Source organism: Chelmon rostratus, chromosome 10 (assembly GCF_017976325.1).
Source record: "Chelmon rostratus isolate fCheRos1 chromosome 10, fCheRos1.pri, whole genome shotgun sequence".
Lineage (NCBI taxonomy): Eukaryota > Metazoa > Chordata > Actinopteri > Chaetodontiformes > Chaetodontidae > Chelmon > Chelmon rostratus.
In genome coordinates this window covers 12,517,477-12,536,145 of record NC_055667.1, presented here as the reverse complement: position 1 = coordinate 12,536,145, position 18,669 = coordinate 12,517,477, and the positions used below count along the sequence as shown (strand labels likewise).

At 40.7% G+C, this 18,669-nt stretch overlaps 2 protein-coding genes across 3 annotated transcripts; one reads left to right on the top strand and one right to left on the bottom strand.

The window, feature by feature from the left end:
- Positions 1-6,232: 6,232 nt before the first annotated feature.
- Positions 6,233-12,844, top strand: LOC121612168 (outer dynein arm-docking complex subunit 1-like). Its single transcript, XM_041944871.1, has 15 exons — positions 6,233-6,281; positions 6,563-6,662; positions 7,030-7,210; positions 7,311-7,436; positions 7,915-7,969; positions 8,741-8,856; positions 9,087-9,154; positions 9,635-9,810; positions 10,533-10,658; positions 10,743-10,825; positions 10,948-11,116; positions 11,825-12,003; positions 12,188-12,282; positions 12,491-12,578; positions 12,773-12,844. The coding sequence occupies exons 1-15, from the start codon at positions 6,233-6,235 to the stop codon at positions 12,842-12,844; spliced, it is 1,683 nt and encodes a 560-aa protein (XP_041800805.1).
- Positions 12,845-13,153: 309 nt separating this feature from the next.
- On the bottom strand, positions 13,154-18,337 carry zgc:154075 (uncharacterized protein LOC556929 homolog). Of its 2 annotated transcripts, XM_041946413.1 has the most exons (14): positions 18,237-18,337; positions 17,977-18,090; positions 17,516-17,600; positions 17,359-17,432; positions 17,198-17,257; positions 16,770-16,877; positions 16,561-16,617; positions 16,355-16,485; positions 16,033-16,087; positions 15,645-15,737; positions 15,420-15,554; positions 14,946-15,047; positions 14,028-14,189; positions 13,154-13,725 (listed from the first exon to the last, which is right to left on the bottom strand). In XM_041946413.1, exons 2-14 carry the CDS (start codon positions 18,067-18,069, stop codon positions 13,597-13,599), a joined length of 1,284 nt encoding a protein of 427 aa, XP_041802347.1. In that variant the 5' UTR covers positions 18,070-18,090; positions 18,237-18,337; the 3' UTR covers positions 13,154-13,596. The 2 variants fall into 2 exon arrangements, with proteins under 2 accessions (XP_041802347.1, XP_041802348.1); XM_041946414.1 differs by lacking the exon at positions 18,237-18,337 and having other exon boundaries at positions 17,977-18,204.
- Between the last annotated feature and the right edge of the window lie 332 nt (positions 18,338-18,669).

Below are 18,669 nucleotides of genomic sequence, written 5' to 3'. Positions count from 1 at the left end.
AGTCTGGTGGATTTTCAATTCGAAATATGGGTCAAATTAACCAATACTCACACAGAAACTCCAGGTGCAGCCATCATCATCCACAAAATGTGTCCTCACTGCCAGTGGAATAGAAAGCCTGTGGAAATCAGTGAGACATGTGACTAAAACATCTTAGCATTTCATTTATTCCGAGATCAATTATGTTAATGTTCACAAGTCCGAAAGATTTCCAGTTTTGGCAATCAATGTTTTCCCTATGCAGAGTGACTCTTTAGGTCAACAGCAGCAATGTCTAGAGACATCCACATTTAGATTCACTTTATCTGTCTTGTGTAATGAGTGTATGGGAAATTGCCCCTCATAAGGCAGTAAACAATTTTGGTCTGACCTGAGTGGGAGTCGGAGAGTGCGTGGGTGGCGATTGGCCTGAGTACAATATACAACTGATAGAGAAGAACAAGTGCGAGGCTGGCAGCTCGGTCACGGTGGACGAGAACTTGTTTTGAAGCTTTCATGTCACGTAGGAGTTCACTGTCTGTGTTTGTCTTCACCTACGCTGAAAGAGGCAGGAGGACAATACAGGAGGCCATTTACCAGAAATGTGATGTGAGTGCAGGCCATTCTTGTTTTTACCACTCCAGAACACACTGGGCCAACAGTCCGCCTCCGGGCTGCCAGATGATCTTTTTATTGTGGTATCAATCCAAATAAAGCCTCAGGCAAATAGACACATTAAATACTGTAAAGAGATACCCAAATAACTAGCTCATAAAAGTGTAAGAGAGATGCCAAATGGCCCCGTGACTGTTGTAATGCTGTAATAAAATCCATGCAAGGTCATATATGGATTAAGGAGTGCCTTATACCTATATACCTACTGTAAATCACAAGCCCACAAAATAAATACACACCACATGCAATTCGCTGCTATTGCTGCAATCATCGACTGTCCGTCTTACACCAACGTAATATGTTTGCTTAAAGGAATACTCATACTTTTTAGCAAATAACCTGCTGGATCAACTTCCTGTTGTGTAACACAGTGATTGGGAGCACATGTGATTCCAGTGTGACATAAAGAGTTGCTGTCAGTTGGCACGTTGTTCGAAACAAACGTAAGAGTAATGGTGCAACTGGCATCTTGATTTTGAAACTCTTCACACTCACAATGCCTTTAAAGGTCTTACTGTCGTCTTTTGTTCTGTTCTGTCCTGTAGGTGTCACGGCACCATCCAAATTTCAAGTTTTGGACGCCTGGACCGGCAGATCTAATCGTCCCTGCCGCTTTTGTGCGGCGCCGCCGCCCTCTGTGGGCGCTTGTGGTGACCCAGGATGCTCGAAGCTGTGGGGGTTGTTGTCGGGGTGGGCCAGTCTCCCACAGGGAAGGTCAAGTCATTTCCTGCTCTGAGAGACCTCCGTCCCTCACAGCTGTCAGTGCAGTCAGAAGCCCACCTCCCACATCTGTAACCCCCTCCCCCTTGTGCTTTTTTCAAAGACGTGATGGATTGCTCTGAAGGAACTCCCTCATGCTGCTGCAAAATTAAAGATGGACTGTCTGAGCTGGACTGAAATCAAGGACTTCTGTTCATGAGTTTTTATGTGCTCAGGAAAAGAAACATCAAGGCTAAAGCAGGAGTCAATACTGAGTACTATATAAACAGCGAGCTGGATTGGTAGAGCATATCTATGAACAGCAGGGAGCCCCTGAAATGAGAAATATCTCAGAGGATAAATGTCTGCCCTCCCCTCAATCAGCAACGTCTCAAGCTGGAATAGGAAATGTAGCAAGTAGGTGTTAACATACGTGTTCCATGGTAAATACATTTGTGTAGGTTGATGTGCTGACATGGTGACAGGGGATTCTCTTATAGAGGAACCAGCTGTGTACAAACATGTAATAGCAATTAGAGGCCGTAACCGACTGCAGACAGACAAGCCTGCTGCTGTTTTCAAAGTCACGGTCGACCCGTCTCGTGTTTGAGTTTCACATTCCTTTTAAAGCGCAATGCTGTCGTTCCAGGGAATCAAAGTCAGAGGTTGTAACAAATAATTAGAGCCAGTGTCACAGTTAAGTTTTTGTAATGTGAAAGAGCTGATGAGGTAAAAAAAAACGCCCCAACCACAGCTGCTACATGTGTAAGAAGTTAAAATTCCTCTCCATTAAAGCAAGAGTTTTTGATTCGATGAGTAATCTCTGTTGTAGGGCACCAGAGCTAAAACAAGGGGCATCGTCATCCAACCGAAGTTGCAGTGATTGTGAAAAGAGAAAAATTCTTATGGAATTTATTTATCACACCTTTTTGTTACCACCCACCACTTCCTTCAGCCTGACATGGAATGGACTGTCAAACAGAGGGTGTGATATATATTTGTTATATAAATAGGGATAAATGGGTTTACAAAGCTTCTGGTGAATCAGTACCATCCATTCAGACTTTATCGTCGACTGAGTCGTGTGTGATTTGAAAAACACACCCTTCGTTTAATCTTTTTTAATGTAATGGATTTGCGGTTGAGTCTGACAAGTTGGAGGCGTCAGGAAGGAATCAGGCTCCTCAAATGTCTGAGTGGGCTTCGCACCACGGCCTTTGACCTCATCCCGTGAGGAGACAGCTCAGTTATCAAAGAACCAACAGCCACCGGGAGGAAGAGGAGGACAGGCTGAAGAATGACGTTTGTGTTGCCTTTGATTGCTGTGTAGCTCAGGAGCTGCACTTGGGGCCAAAAGAAAAAACTTGCTATGGAAACTGTTCTGATGCTAAATTATCACTTTTTAAAATTACACACAATGGCCTTTCAGGCAGCTAAAGTATCCTGTGAATAAAATGTAGCTACAAGGAAAGTAATGGATTAAAGGTGGAAAACACACATATACAAACACACAGCTTTATGTGTGGTGGTACTATCCCTATAAAAGACAAGAAAGCAAAACACTTTTTTCCCAGGGTACCAACCGAGAAAGACAAAACAGAGTCAGTGGGCAGAGAAGAGATTGAGGAAGTGGCAAGGATTAAAGTGATTTAAACCCTGTGACATCTGATTTCACGCTGACAGCTTCACTGAATGACAGAGACCAGAGCATGAAAAGGGTGATTCTTTGGCCAGGATGCAGCACTGGAGGCCTGGGCAGGCCAGGCTACAATGTGGGCAGAGGGTCTGCAGGCCCAGCGGGAGGTCTTCCGCAGCCTTGTGAAGTTGATCTCCAGTTCATTAAGAGAATTAAGAAAAATGGGCTTTGCACTTCAATTTCTTTAGATTATTTGCTCCTTAGGAGCAACTCCCTGCATAAATCACCATATCATCATTTCTGGCACTGACACACTCAGTGAACATACTGAGTGTATTTCATTTTGGGTAAACGGGCAGGACAGGACACTGTCAATATTTGCTTGTCTTCGTAGTGCTCTGAGGTTAAAGTCTTTTTGACTCACCACATAGCATACAGGGTCATATTTCAGGAGGACAACGGAAAAAAGTCGAGTTTGGTAATTATGTTGATCGACTGCTGATTATTTACAGAGTGTGTGTGCACGTCATGACTCTATGGGGTGGGGGCATCTGTGCGCACTACAAATTTCCTCCGAAAAGCATGGTATGATGGTATAATGTCTGTCTTTCCCCACAACATAGCTCAGAGTCCTGAGGCATGACAAAGCCAGTCTTCCTTTTTTCCTCACTATATCTCTCCTCTCACCACCCACCCTCCTCCCTTTCCGTCTCTCACCTTACTTACTCCCGCTCCATCATTTCCTGTTGAGTCACCAACAGAGCCTGAATGCCCCGTGTTTTACAGTTTACTGGTCCGCTCCTTGCTTTCCTCCTCCACTTCCTTGTTCACAGATGCCTGTCTTGTACGGGAGAAAAACACAGTGTGACATTAAAACAGCCCTCCAGCAGACACAGCCGCATGAAAGCAGGTAGAGTCTGAGAAAAATCAAAGCAGACGTGGGAGTCTCTTCCTGGCAACATGACTGATTCATGCAGTAAATGACTCGCAGGATCATGGGATTATTATCTTGGCAGAAAATTTGCCGTATCACTCGCCACAGCATGTCTATCAGTCTATATCATATAACATTATTGGAAAAAAAAATAGAGCCTCAAGCAAAAAAGTGAAATGAAAGACAATGAGAAAAAACAGAATCAACCTATAAAATAAAACACAACAGATCGTTACGTAACCTTTCCGATAATACGAATCTCTGAGTTGACTTACTTCTTTGGAAAATACTTCTTTATTGCTATTGGCTATTTGCAGTCTAGTAAAGTGGGAGGAAGTGATGCTGTGGTGAGGTAAGGCCTCGAGTAAACGTAGGCAGTGCGTGCCTGTGTGTGAGGGAGGGCTGAGGGCAGGGCTCTGAGAAACGAAAGGGCTCTGTGGTGGATTGGTTGAGTCATTCAAAAATACAGCTGCTGACTCAGTTTGCAAACTTGTCTCTAGGAGCACGTCGCCAGTCTATCTGGCATTGAGTGTGTGTGTGTGCGTGTGTGTGTGTGTGCGTGTGTCTAACCTGTTCTTATGGGGACCAATCATCCTCATAAAGATAGGATAAGAGACCTCCTCCTTGATCTCCATTACTCTGGAACAGGTATAGACAGAGGTTCACATTACTAACTTAGCTTTCAATCTATCAGACACTATATGCTTGTGGTTTGTTCAGAAACCGCTCAGAGAATACCGTGCAGATTACATCAAATGGAAAATGAAGCTTTGCCCGAAGGAGTGCCTATTCACACCGCTGCCGTAATCCCATCCTGGCACTAGGTCAAAGTTTTTCTGTGATTCAATCATTTCGTCATTTCTTCAGTTCTCTTTACACACCCTTCTTGCCACAGTAATCTTATAACTGTGTCAGTCCAACCAGAAACACAATGTGATCCATCTGGGAGTACGGACTCTGGGACACACTCCAGAATTAGTCATCCTGGATGTGTTGCAAGGCCCAAGAATGGTGTGCTGTTGTTGACATTATTGTGTTCAGAGGGTAATTAAGAGGGACACCTCCCTCCACAATGGAATGTGATATCTTGATAAAAACTGAAGGGCTGTTTTACCTTTATTGTTATGCAATGTGAGTCATACTGTGTGTAGAAGACTGAGTGTAGGCCTACAATAATTACCTGTTTAGCTTTACTTAGCCCACTTATCACAATACTTCTAAAAAAAACAACAACATGATGATGGCAAAACAATGGGCAGCAGCTGTTTCTAGAAAGATAACTGCAGGCATCATCTGCTTCAGCAAGTTTAAACCTGCAATCAGTGCTCCAATGGGCCCCAACAGCTGAATCCCATATGTGGATTGTGGGAATCCCATATGGGATTCATCTGTTGAGGAAATTTTTCCAGTACTGCTTGCTTTCAGAGCATCCTTGACGATTTTTTTTTTTATTAGCTCTCAGTGAACGAACTTTAGTGATAGACATAAGCATTATCACCTGCTAAGGGAGTTGCCATATTGCTCCTGTTTGATAAAGAAGTTGTGGCTGTTTAATCTGTTAGGCCTCTTCTAATTTTGTCATATTATAATAATTTGTCATATTTCTGGTACATAACTACAAAATAGTGATACATATTCATTTCTTTTCTTTTATTGTTTTTATTTGAAGTCTCTGCACAGTCCACGGCAGTGCTTGACATCACCAGCTATCATTGAATTCCAAATTACAGTTAACAGTTGTACTTTAATCCTACTTACATTAGTTTAATCAAATGGTTTACGTTACCCAACATAGACGGTAAATATATGTTTCGTTACGTCTTAGTCTTTATAACGGGCAAACCTGCAGCTAGCTAGTTGCTAGTTAGAGATCTCATTCTAGCTAAAGATAAGAAACCCAAACCAGTTATGGGTTAGTTGTTTAAATGATGCTAACGATAATTCCGTTAAGATAATTACCTTTCAAGCTAGCAGAGTTTGGATAATGCTGACCAGCCATCCCTAAGATTAGCCAACACTAATTTGGTATTGTTAACCATTTCAATACTACATATTTAACTGAGCTATACAGTAAGTGGTACTTTATTAAAACTCATATATTATTTAAGCTAATGCAGTATTATTTATTAAGGCTAGTGGCTAACAACAATGCTAGTTAGGCTAACGTTAACAACAGTTGAAAGTGTAGCCCAGTTTAGCTAGCTTAGTAGCAAATGTCAGTTTGCATTATCACCATGCTTAAGAAGTCATCAGTCTCCTAAAGCTATAGCGCGATTTTCCATTATATTCCAGGCAGACCATAATTCAGCATGAGTCGACGGGCATCTGCTGTCAGAAGTCAATTACTTCTGGATTTCTGTAAGTTAAGCAGGTCGCTATTCACATCATATGACTGATTCCCAAATTGCTAACGTTACATCAGGCAGATCTGACACAGATAAAAACGTTAGCGTTAACTCCCAGTCTGAACCAGTGACACAGGTAGATGCAATTTTCTGTTACAAAGGTTACTTGAGTTCAGCGTTTCACATAGTAAGTGATAATAACACAATAATCTGTTTAGCTAACTTGGTAATTAGGTATCAACACAACACCAAAGACAGAAAATTCCTCCTGTCTATGCCTGTATTTGAATGCAGCTGAAACAGACCTGAACAAACTGCAGCAGCAGTACCGCAGAGCAGAGAGAGCCAAGCGGGCACTTACTGAGAAAACCGAACGTGTCATCAACAGAGGAAGGTAAGTGGCGTCCTTCATTTACCAGCACAGGCGTTGTACAGAGGTTTGATGATGTTCTGAGTCCATGCTAAATACGTAAGTAAGTGTATTGTTAGTCATTGAATAAACAGTCCATCAGAATGACAGCTTTTTGTGCATAATACTAGTTGTCAGAGGAGAGCAAGAGGGGAGCCATAGTCATGTAGATCCTGAGTAGTAAGAGTATTGAGTAAAAACAACAGCTCATACTGAAAGTGATGAGACATGCAGATTTTGAAGGAATCTGTGTTTTAATGTCCTACGTAAGTTTTTTTTTGTTTTTTGTTTTTTGTTTTTTTTTTGTCCAAATTCTGTGTATAATTATGTGTTTGTGTCTCTGTGTGATCAGAGAAGAGATCCAGAAGCTCCAGGATGAACGTGAAGGGCTGTTGTGGATTCTTCAGTGTCGTTTTAACCATTTGACTGATGCTAGTGTTATTCAAGATTGTACTGCCATGCTGGCCTGTAAGGACAGAATAGATGAAGAGCTGCAAGCAGAGAAGGCCAAAGCAGGGTCATTGAAAGAAGAGGTGAAGCGTATTTTCCCATCGACCATTCACAGAATGCAGCCTGGTGAATTCCTCCTGATTTCTTCTGACATTCAAGAAAACTTCTTGACTTTGTTTTCAGATTTTAAAATGGGAGAGGATGTTGGCAGGACAGGGGACTGGTGGGGAAACAACACACCGTGTTATAGAATCTGACGAGAGCAACTTACTAAACAACATCGGCTGGGCAGAAAACAAATTGTACAGGGTTAGTGTTATACACTTCACCATACATTCAATTAGATTTTCACCAACTTCATGTCTTCGGAACAATTTGTCAACTGACCTTCACTTACTCAGTGGTTAACACCTGTTACTAGTAAACTATGCTATACTTTACGTAAGTTGTGTATCTTTTTATGTTAGGGTAGCAAATACTTCAATAATGAATTTCACGCTTTGGCACCGTCCCAGGTGGCAGCCTGTAGCAGCAGCTCCCGTCGTGTTTTTTTAAGTTTCGTTTATTTGTCCGTTCGTTCTTTTTTTTCTGTTTTCCTGAATCAATCACAACCTGTTCGTTAGAGTTGTGACAATGGCTGGATTTAACTTTGCTACCCTTCTCCGCCTTTTTCTTCTACTTTCCCTACTTTTTGTAACTGGGAACTTTGCCGACGGCAGCAGTGGGAGCATTGTTTACATGCGCGAACAGCTGATTGCGCTGTGTAAACCTGTGCTGCTGCCCGGAGACAGACCTGCGGTCCCGCAGGAGTTACGGAGGAGAAGCCGGGGCTGCAGGTGCAGGTCTGGAGCGAAAAGGAGGGGGGGAAAGGAGAAGACACAAACCAGCGGTCCCGGCGATTATAACGGGAAACGTGAGGTATTTGGGGAATAAAACGGACGAGCTGGCAGCGCTGGTGAAGACCCAGACAGAGGGAATATCGTGAGTGTAGCTTATTTTGCTTCAGTGAAACATGGCTTCACTCGCACATCCCGGAAAGCAGCGTTGAGGTCCCAGGATACAGTTTGGTACGGGGAGACAGAGACTTTTCCTAAAGTCTGAAGAAAAAGGGTGGCGGACTTGCACTTTATGTCAGTGAGAGGTGGTGCAACCCCGGACATGTTAACGTGAAGGAACGTCTCTGCACCCCTGACATTGAACTGCTGGCTGTGGGAATGCTATTATTATTTTGTTATTATATTATTTAGGCAGCAGCATCAGAGCCAGCGACACCAACAGAATTGATAAGATCATCAAGAAGGCTGGCTCTGTACTTGGACTCAGACTTGAGTCTTTTGAGAATGTGGTGGAGAGGAGGACGCTGAATAAACTGCTACACTTTATTTTCAACACACTGCCATTTGGCCTAGATATTCTTTTTTGTGCAATACTTTTTCATTACTACTGTTTGCTATTTTGCTTTTTTACATTATGCATATAATTTTTTACTGCTCGCTATTTTGATATTTTATTATGTATAGTTTGTTCTTTATAGTCTTATTTCACAATTTTTCACTTTTTTTACTGTGTGTACTGCTGCTGCACTGCAATTTCCCTGCTTGGGATAAATATAGTATATCTATCTATCTATCATAAGCTGATGCACAGGAATGGAGAGTTGAGGGAGGAGCTGATGGTGCTACAGGTGGAGAAGAAACAGTTTCTGCGTGTTCAATCTCATTTGGAAAAGGTAGGTGAACTTGACCTCAGTCTTTTCTTAAATTTTCATTTTGCTGCTGCTAGCTGTTGCTTAAACTAGAGGATTAAACACCATGGCCAGAGCTGGAGTGTTTGGAACAGTGCCAGACAAGGGCAGGCTTTTGATAGTGGAGATGTTTTGATATGAGATGGCCAGTTAGGGGTAATAAAGGAATAATATTTTGTGACTGTGCAGAGTTAACCCAGTGTTATCTTATCCAGGAACTGCGCGCAATTCGCAAGGATATTTGTAACCTGATGACTAAATGCACTGAAGCCACCAGTACCAGGTAAACCATTCTGTCAGGTTAGAGTGCATATTCATATTTTTACTCATCAGGAACATGAAAGAATATTAATTTATTTTAACAGTGACAATGGGGCTTAATAAAGGAGCAGTTGCTGTCTCATTCAGCTGAGCATGCTAGCTGAGACAGGTTGTCAGCCTTCCTTAAATGTCTCAATAACTATGGAGATATCTATGGACATCTTAACTGCCTTTATAAGGAACAAGAAATACATGAGACTAGACTAGACTGCTTACTTTAGACTAATATATTTTCCCATAGCTAGCAGTTTAGATTCATGAAGATAAAGTACATCCACTATGTATAACTGCTATTTTGTTATATATATATGTATGTATGTATATGTATATATATATACATATATATATATATACGTACATATATATATATGTATATATGTATGTATGTGTGTGTGTGTATATATATATATATATATATATATATATTTATGGCTGAATCAAGTGTGAAGATCCATGAAAAACAGCAGATGCTGAGAGACCAGAATGCAAAGGATGTGGCTCAGTACATCAAAGAATGGGGCAACCTGGGGCGAGAAATCTCCCGTTACTGCTACTTTGAGTCTTTCTTAGGCATGAAGGCTATTGCACGCAACAACCAGGACAGCGACCACAGAAATGGTGACTATAAATTTCATGCTATGAACACAAAAAGCGTTTTTGCAAGTCAAGTCCTGTGACGAAATCATTACACATATTTTGAAGTGATCTAAATATGATTTCAAAGTTCCGTCATCCTGCTGTGTGTGGCACTATAAACTTAATTGGCTGCTAGAGTTCTTGGCAGCCTTTTCCACAAGGTTATTGCATGCTTCATCGTTATTGCTGGGATATTCACAGCATTTTGAGATTTTTTTGTCCTAAATCACTGATTGTTGGACACAACAGACCACTGTCAGCTCAGGCTTGTGGAGTGCATAGTTCTAATCAAATAAACTAGTGACACCTTGTGTTCAAATGATGTTACTTCTTGACTGAGAATTGTCTGGTTAAGAGGATAAAAGGAGGGGTTTTTACTATTGCTACTTATTATTTAGTCTTAGATCTTTATAAGCACCGATTAGAGGCTGAACAATAATATTTTAAATATTTATTAATGGCATAAGTAATTGTTTATATTTTGTATCACAATATTACTATGGTATAGCCTAACTATGTGTCAGTGATTTCAGTCCTGGTGAACTTTTCTGGCACTTGGCATTCTGTAACCCAAGACTAATAATAAAAAAAGTTGCTGGACAACATTCTTTATATGCAATAACTCTGATGCAAACTTCATCCATTGGATATGATATGTACAGTAAGAATTATGTAGTGTATGAGTTTCGCATTTGTCCTCATAGTGGAGAAGTGTGACCAGCTGCAGTCAAAGGAATTGGAACTGGAGGATTTTGAGGATGCAATCAAACAAATCCTCAGAGAGACAGAGGAAAATGACGTGGACACTCTGAACAGGAACTTTATACAAAGTAGGTCCCTATTCAACGTCAAATACAAATACAAGTTGTGTATTATGTCATCGATTAAAATATGTTGTGATGTATTTCCATCAGTGGAGGGGCAGAGCTACACTTTACTTAACTTTGTCAGCTGTCAGCTCAATGAAGCTGAGGTCATTCGAAGGCAGATCTCTCAGGTTGGTGTTTTCTCTGTGTGTGTGTGTGTGTATGTGTGAGAGAGAGAGAGAGAGACATAAAGAAGGAAATAAAATGTTATTGCAGTTGTACGCTGTCTTCCATTATGTATTGTGACTCCAAGCTTTACAGTGAGAGAGAGATCTTTCTGGCTGAGGAGCAGCAGCAGCAGGAGCAGCTACAGGCTCTTCGGATGAGAGTTGCCATTAAGCAAGAGGCTACTGAACAACAGCTGGCAGTTTACCAACAACGTGTTGAGTTCATGGAAAATCTCCTAGATCAGTTCAAAGCAGGTGCAGTGTCGGGCACCCTTGCATAACATTACCCTTTGAATGGGGGCAACAGAAACAAAGCAAACTGAGTTTAGCATTTTTTCTCATCTTTTGTCATTGAAAACATACATGTGTTGTCATATATAGATGTATGTACGATTTATGTGAATATGTAGTCGTAACACAACACTTCTTCAAAATGTATATTGTCTTATTTCACAATAGAACACCTGAAGGCAACAGCATGCAGACTGAACAATGTAAAAACATGCAATGCTGGAATAATTGTTGCTTTGTGAACTGAATGTAACAAATGCTAAAGTTGGTAAATTATATTCCAACATAAGTGTGTTTGTGGGTGAGCAAGAAAAACAGTCAAAGTTCACCCTCATTTCTGTTTGATTTGTCCCAGTTTAAAGAGTGTAGTATTACACCAACTGGGTTAAAGTACAATGTAGAAAGTAGAAACAAAAGCAGGCTGTGCTGTTGCTTCATTCAGATCTGATTTATGTTGGGCAGCAACTGCAGTTGTAGTCTTGATAGCAGCATCAGCGAACAAAAATACATCCCGTCATACGTGTCTTCAGCTATAGTGTACATGAATAAGTATAGACAAGTATAGTAAATAGCTTTTTACTGTGTAGACAGTGGGAGAAAAGATAAAACACGATAGCATTGGTCTTGTAGAAATACTGTAATTTTTGAATATCTCCCAACTGCTTTTACCAGGCCTTGAATCATTGCTTCAGATCACTTATGACAACTCGGTGATCTGCGATCAGTCTGGCTCCTCTGATCGAGTCCTGGATAAAAACCTCAAAGAGTACCTGAGAATGGTGGAGGACAGGCTCAATGAGCTCCTCACTCTGCAGTCCTTTCTTCACTTCCAGGAAAAGTCTAGCCAGTGGGTACGTGGACATGAAACGCTACGTCAGATGCAGACATTGTTTTGTTTAGTTTCTGGCCGATGCATATTGAGAGCCTTCAACAGCTTCATATTTGTAAAAAGAAATTTAAAATGAAACATGTGAGCCAGGACACTGATGAAAATGCTCTTTGCTACTTCATATTAATATGCTTTCTCACCTCCAGGACATTGACAGTCTCAGTACCATTGCTGGGCAGCTCATAGGCATAACCCCACCGGCTGCCAGCCTGACCACTGCTGCTGCAACCCCTGCACCTGAGTGAGTGTTTTCTTGTTTGTTTGTTTTTTGTAATCCTGAAAAGCATGCATATATTAAACACAATACTCAAAGTTCAGTGACATAGAATAATCAGTCACAGTCCGACTTAGCAATAGCAGTGTCATTAACTAGCCTCCTATTAGCTTTTTGGTTTGATATATGCTTGAAAAACTGCACATATGAATTTAGAACTTCTGTGATCCTTCAGTGATGAACCAGACTTGGTGGAGTCAGTGCTGCTGGAGGCGAAGGAGCCAATGAGTAGGGAGGATCTCCTCACACTGGTTAATAAGAGGGTGAGCATAACAGAAAAGATGTATCCGTTTCTGCAAAATGAAAAAATGCATTACTTTACAGAAGTTGTGAATCCCTGGTAGCCCACATCTCGATTATAATCAAACTTTTATGACTACATAAGAGTACCTAGCCTGCTTTTTATTGATATTCCCATGATAAATCTATCATTTCATTAAGTTTATCCTATGTCTAGTCAGACAAGATAGAAAGTAGGTTTACTATTATTCATCCCTCAGACTCAGAGGAGAAAGACAGACTGACCTGATGTTGACAGCTGGTGCTGCTCCTTTGAGCTGCCATGAGTTACTGCACACTGAGCCACTGGAAACTAGTCTTTGCTGAGCTTTTCAAATTCTCAAAAGCTATGTTATACTGTATGCTTTTTTAGTGAATGTTTAGATAGACATAATATGCTGTGAAGCTTCAATGTATTTGTTTTCCAACCTGCTTAAAGTAAAAATGTATTTGGATTTACAATAAGTGTGTATTTGTGTGTGTTGTACTGTATATTGATGCGCATTTGTTCACAGTTCAGGGAACTTATACATTCAATAAATGTATTTTAATTAATTTATTTAAAAAATTCATTTGAAGAAGCCATTCAGAATGACAGTATATGTGCACACTGACAACTGTGTGTGCGATGACATTAAGAAGCACATTAAGAGCAAACAGTGATTCAAAGAAAATTTAAATTTCACAGATTCCCAACTTTTTAGCAGCAATTCAGTGAATACTACAACTCAAACAATATGACATTATGCTGAACATCAAATGATCAAGTTCTTGGCTTAGTACTTATATTATTTAAAAACGAAACAGGTTCACTTACTTACTCAGTCAGTCAGTCACAAACACAGTGTTAAAATCCCTGAGCAATATGACTAATATAGTCAGCAACATTATGTTCTAAGATTTGGCCATTCATGTCTAGTTGTGTCTTTAATCATCCACGTATCATTATAGTGTTTGATTTTCAAGGTGAGATCACTTTTGTGTCAAAGTGTTGTTCATCATCTAACTCTGCCTAGTGTCACCACAGTACACCACCCTGCTCTCCACTCGCGAACGCTCAGCTTCAAACACCAACAAATGGCTCAGCAGTGTCTCCTCGGGACCCGAGCGGATCAGGGACGGATCATTGTTCTGCAACACACACACACACACACAGACACACACCCACACACACAGTCAGTGCTTCCACGCCCTATTTTAAAAGTACTATTTTAGTGTCACTGCCTCCCCTACAGGTACAAACATGTAAATACAGTCAATATTGCAAGTACAGATCAACTGTCAGTTTAAGGTAAAGATTCAAATTACAGCTAATCATATACTGCAATAACCAAATGAGTTGATTCTGGAGTGGGCCTGTGAGAAAAATAAAAGCTCTACAGAGAACTATACATTGATTAAATAAAAAAGTTTTATAAGCACTGAGCACTCACCGCTACAGCAGAAATAAAGGCGTCCATAAGGTGGTAGTCTGCTCCCCCATGTCCACTCATGCCAAAGTGGCTGGGGGCATTATTGTGTGCCGTGTGCTTTGTAGATCTCTCGGTCAGAAAGTTAAACACACGTACCTCATGGCCATCATATGACAGCTCCCCCTGTGGAGACACGGTTCATAATGCAGGTACCACTTAGCTGATGTATCCGTCTTAGAAGCAGAGTCAGAGCTAGGCAACTTATGTGAGAATATAATTTCGTCTGGTGACTTAAATTTGTGTTTTTCTTTCTGGTCCTGAAGGCAGCATTACAGTTAAGATGACCTTAAATCAATAAGAAATTTCTCTGGCTGTCATGTCGACATACTAATGACCTTCTTTCTCAAAACTTTCAGGTGCATAAACATCTGTTGTCATTTCTAAAACTGTGCCAAAGTGGATTGATAATAACACATTAACATCAAGATACACTATACGTATGGCCAAAAGTAGCAAATCCCACATACAGTGTGTCCTTTACATCTGAGGCTGTGTTTCATGGTATGAGTAATACTCCTCAGTTACATGAAAGAGAGCACTTAATGCTGCAGCATAAACTTGTATTTCCGATTTTGTGGAGTGCCTTCCCTGAAAGGTGGAGGCTTGTTTGTTATAGCAGTATATCAATGCTAGTGATCTTGGAATAGCATCTTCAGCGATCACATATGGGCATAATGTTTGTGGGTCTACATACTTTTGGCCATATAGTGTATGCAGTCAACACAAATGTGATGTTCTTCTTTTTTCATTATCACCACCTTCTATCTGTACTGTATAAGCACATTTAGTTAGATAGAATTGTGAGCCAGCAGTTGATGCTGGCTTCCTTTCTTTGACGTACCTTTTCTTGTATTTTAAGTATTAGCATTCCTTTCCTACCTTGCTGCCATAGATGGTTGTTTTTCGATTGCATATCTCCTCAGTAAATGCAACCATGGAAAAGGCTGCCGTCACACCCCCTTCAAACTCCATGTTAACGACCTGCAGAACAGATAAGCAAGACATCCAGAATAAAAATAATGACCTTTTTACTTTTAAAGAAAGTAAACTATGTATTTCCAGTTTAATTAACTATGTTTGAAAATGATGAAAATCTCAAAGTTATTTGACAGAGTTAGATGAAAAGATATGTTTCATACTGCAAGTAAACAATGCAAATTCTGGAAACAGGAAAGGATGCAAATAATAAAAGCAGCAGCGTGAAGAATAGTGCGGATCAGACAGATGCCACAAGGCAATGTGGCCTGTGGTTTAAAGCAAAACAAAAGCACCGAGGCCACACAGTATTAGATTAGAGATATTCACAGATTAACAGCCAGTCTTGAATGCGTTATAAAGCCAGTGTTTTCTAACCTGGTTACTGCAGACATCATTGTCACACTCGTAGACACAGCGGCCATGCGGTCCAGTCCTCAGTGCCTCACTTACCGACTCGATGTCTGGGATCGAGCTCTGACATATGACTGATACAGGCCAGCCGGTGTGACCCTAAAATTATGTATAACAATTGAAGTATTATGTTCACAGGTGGCAAACTGTAGAAGCTAACTGGTGAAAATCATGTGTTGAAATGTTAACCTGCTTCACTCTATCCAGGTAGATTTTGCGTGCTGAGTATGGACAGTCTCTTTCCACTGAACAATCAAGGCAGCGATCTGCAGCACCTGGAGGCTGACAAAAAACTAGCAATGTCACATTTTATGTTCATGCTCGGTATTCATGGATATGCACATCTTAATGACACAAAAACCCAACTCAGCAGCATTGAAAAGGATTCCAGTACTATAATGTTGTGTGCCTTTTCACATAGCATTTATAGATCTACAATAAAAAGGATTCAATTGTACAACCACAGAAGGAAATCCAAGCAAAAATAACAGTTTGTTCATGTCCGCAGTTGCCACTGGTTTCCTTGTGATGGTGTTTTTCTTTGTATTAGGCCACATACTGTAAACAGAACACACACCTTGTTTTCTTTGCTGAAGTGGCTGACGGATCCAAATGATGACACTTTCACACACCTGACATGTACAAACAGCGAAGTAAATGATTAATCTCAAGAAAAACAGAATAAACTCACAGAAAACAACTCATCCGCCTCAAAACACAGACACTGCGGTGTGAGGGCGGTGTAAGGGGTCTACTTCCTGTTAGTATCATTTGACAAATTGACACACTTATATCATCCAGCTGACCGACCAACCTATTTATTTTAGTGTTAACTGCATCTTACTTCTGAACATCAGACGAGCTTGGTGTTGATCATTGACTGCTGTCTGTTGATTTACCTGCGTGCTCCAGCCCAGTGATGCATTAGGTCAATGTCATGGCACGACTTAGCCAAAAGAGCAAAAGAGCTCTCTGCTTCCTTCCTCCAGTTCCCCCGAACAAACGAGTGAGCAAAGTGGTAAAACCCAACCTGGAACATGAGGTTAACAACACTGAGTATTTTTAGTGTCATTTTCCTCATTTCTGATTCTTTTTGCATTCTTACCGGCTCAAAGTGCTGAATGTGGATCACGTCACCTATGACTCCAGCATCTATCAGCTCCTAGAAAAAGATTAATTTCATTTTTTTAACCAAAACAAGTAAAAATATCCTTAACCTCAGCAGGTTAAGGTAGCAAGATTGACATCTTTAAACACAAAACTGTAAGAAAACTGATATTTTGATAAAGAGAAAGTGTGACATAAAGGGTTCACCTTTATCTTGTGGATGACGGGATCATAGCGGAGAACATGACCCACTGACAGCATCACACCACTCTGAGTGCAAGCCTCCACAATCGCTGTGCAGTCCTCAGCAGATGTCTAAAAGTCATGCGAACACATTAGTGTCCGAGGAAGGCATGACCGTCACACAAATGCAGTCTTTGTCTTTCAGAAACTGACCCTTCAAGTAAAATAGTATCTTTTTTCCTGAAATGTACCATATTCTTGAAGTAAACAATCTTTATGTTGTATAAATGAAATCACGTTGAAATGTGATGGAAAATCAGTGTGTGTTTTAAAGGGTAGCTGTTAAACAAACTACAGAATTACACAGTAAAATGCTAAATGTCACTGTGGGATTGGAACAACCACCGTTGGTTAGAGTTAAAATGGTTCCTGTTTATTGACAGAACACTCACTGCCATGGGTTTCTCCAGCAGAACATGGTAGCCCTTCTTCGCAAAAGCCACAGCAGGTTCCTGGGGAACACAACAGACCAATAACCAGTTGTGTGCACATAATACTACAAATTGAGTGACACATATATGCAGAATATAAACACACCATATCGCATGTTTACCTTATGAAGGCGGTCCGGAGTACAAATTATGACTGCATCTGCAAACTTCTCTCTTTCAAGTACACTGTGCCAGTCTGAAAAACAGAGCATTCAGCAATTGGGTATGAGGCAGAAAATGATCAACAATTAAATGCATTTTTTTAAATTTGATGCTCACCTTCAAATATATTTTCATCTACAATTGTGTGCTGCTGTTGAAGTTTAGTGCGAGCAAATTTCCTCGGATCAGCTACTCCAACAACCTGAAAGGGTGAAGGTGAGTAAATGAAGTGGGCATCACAAGTGCACTGTTAGACATTACAGCAAAAGTATTCAGATCATTTACTGAAGTAAAGTAGCAATAGAGCAGGGAGAAATACTCCATCACAAGTTTAAAAAGTATCAGCAAAATAAACTTAAAGGCTGATGAGATCAGTATGAGGGTCGTAATGGAGCTATTCATTTCACGGCACTTCTTAAACCTAGACATTGTTACAGGAAACATGAATTTGAGGATCCACCTGCACTGTGACATAAACTTTTCTATTACACTTCACACGAGAATTTCATGGGAATCTCAGTGATCTCATCTTGGATCATCTGGCTCACAGAGACTTTATGCAGTATATGTCTGCTGACCTTCACACGCTCAGGGTGGATGGACGCAAACTGGCCGTAGATCTCCCCTCGATTGCCAGCTCCAACCACGATGACACGGACTGGGGAAGTCATTCTTGAACTCAACCTTTAAACCTTGACACAAAACAGGGACACCATACTCCATATACTCTGGGTTATTGCTCACTACATCTACCGCTATCTGGATATAGATTTGCCCCATTAAAATGGGTAAACTGTGTTTCTGGTAAATAATAGTTTATGGCTGTTTAGTTCCGTACCTGTTTCGTCGCATGCACTGTCAAAACCTTCTGTCCCCTTTCCGAATTGGTCACTATTGTCCAGACACGACAACGAAAACGTCCAGTGGTGATTGGTTACAACAGCTCAATCGTATCACTTCTTCGAGCAAGGGAGCCAAACGAAAAGCGGCTAGAAATTAGTCTGACGCCCCCTACAGTGTGCACGAGGCATTGCTGTTGCATTCTCTGTTCCTCGTGTTGTGTTGTTTTACGTGTTTGAAAAACTTGTTGCTGGGTTTAACAGAAAAATTTACCGTAATATAATATAAGTAATAGAATATGTAGAAGAACCAGGTAGCTGGATTTGTTATTAAAAGACTTCACCAATCCTTCAGTATGCCCAATCACTTTTTTTATACGTATTCTAGACGGTCTTCGGGAATTTTCGACTACTTTCGACCGATCCAATCCA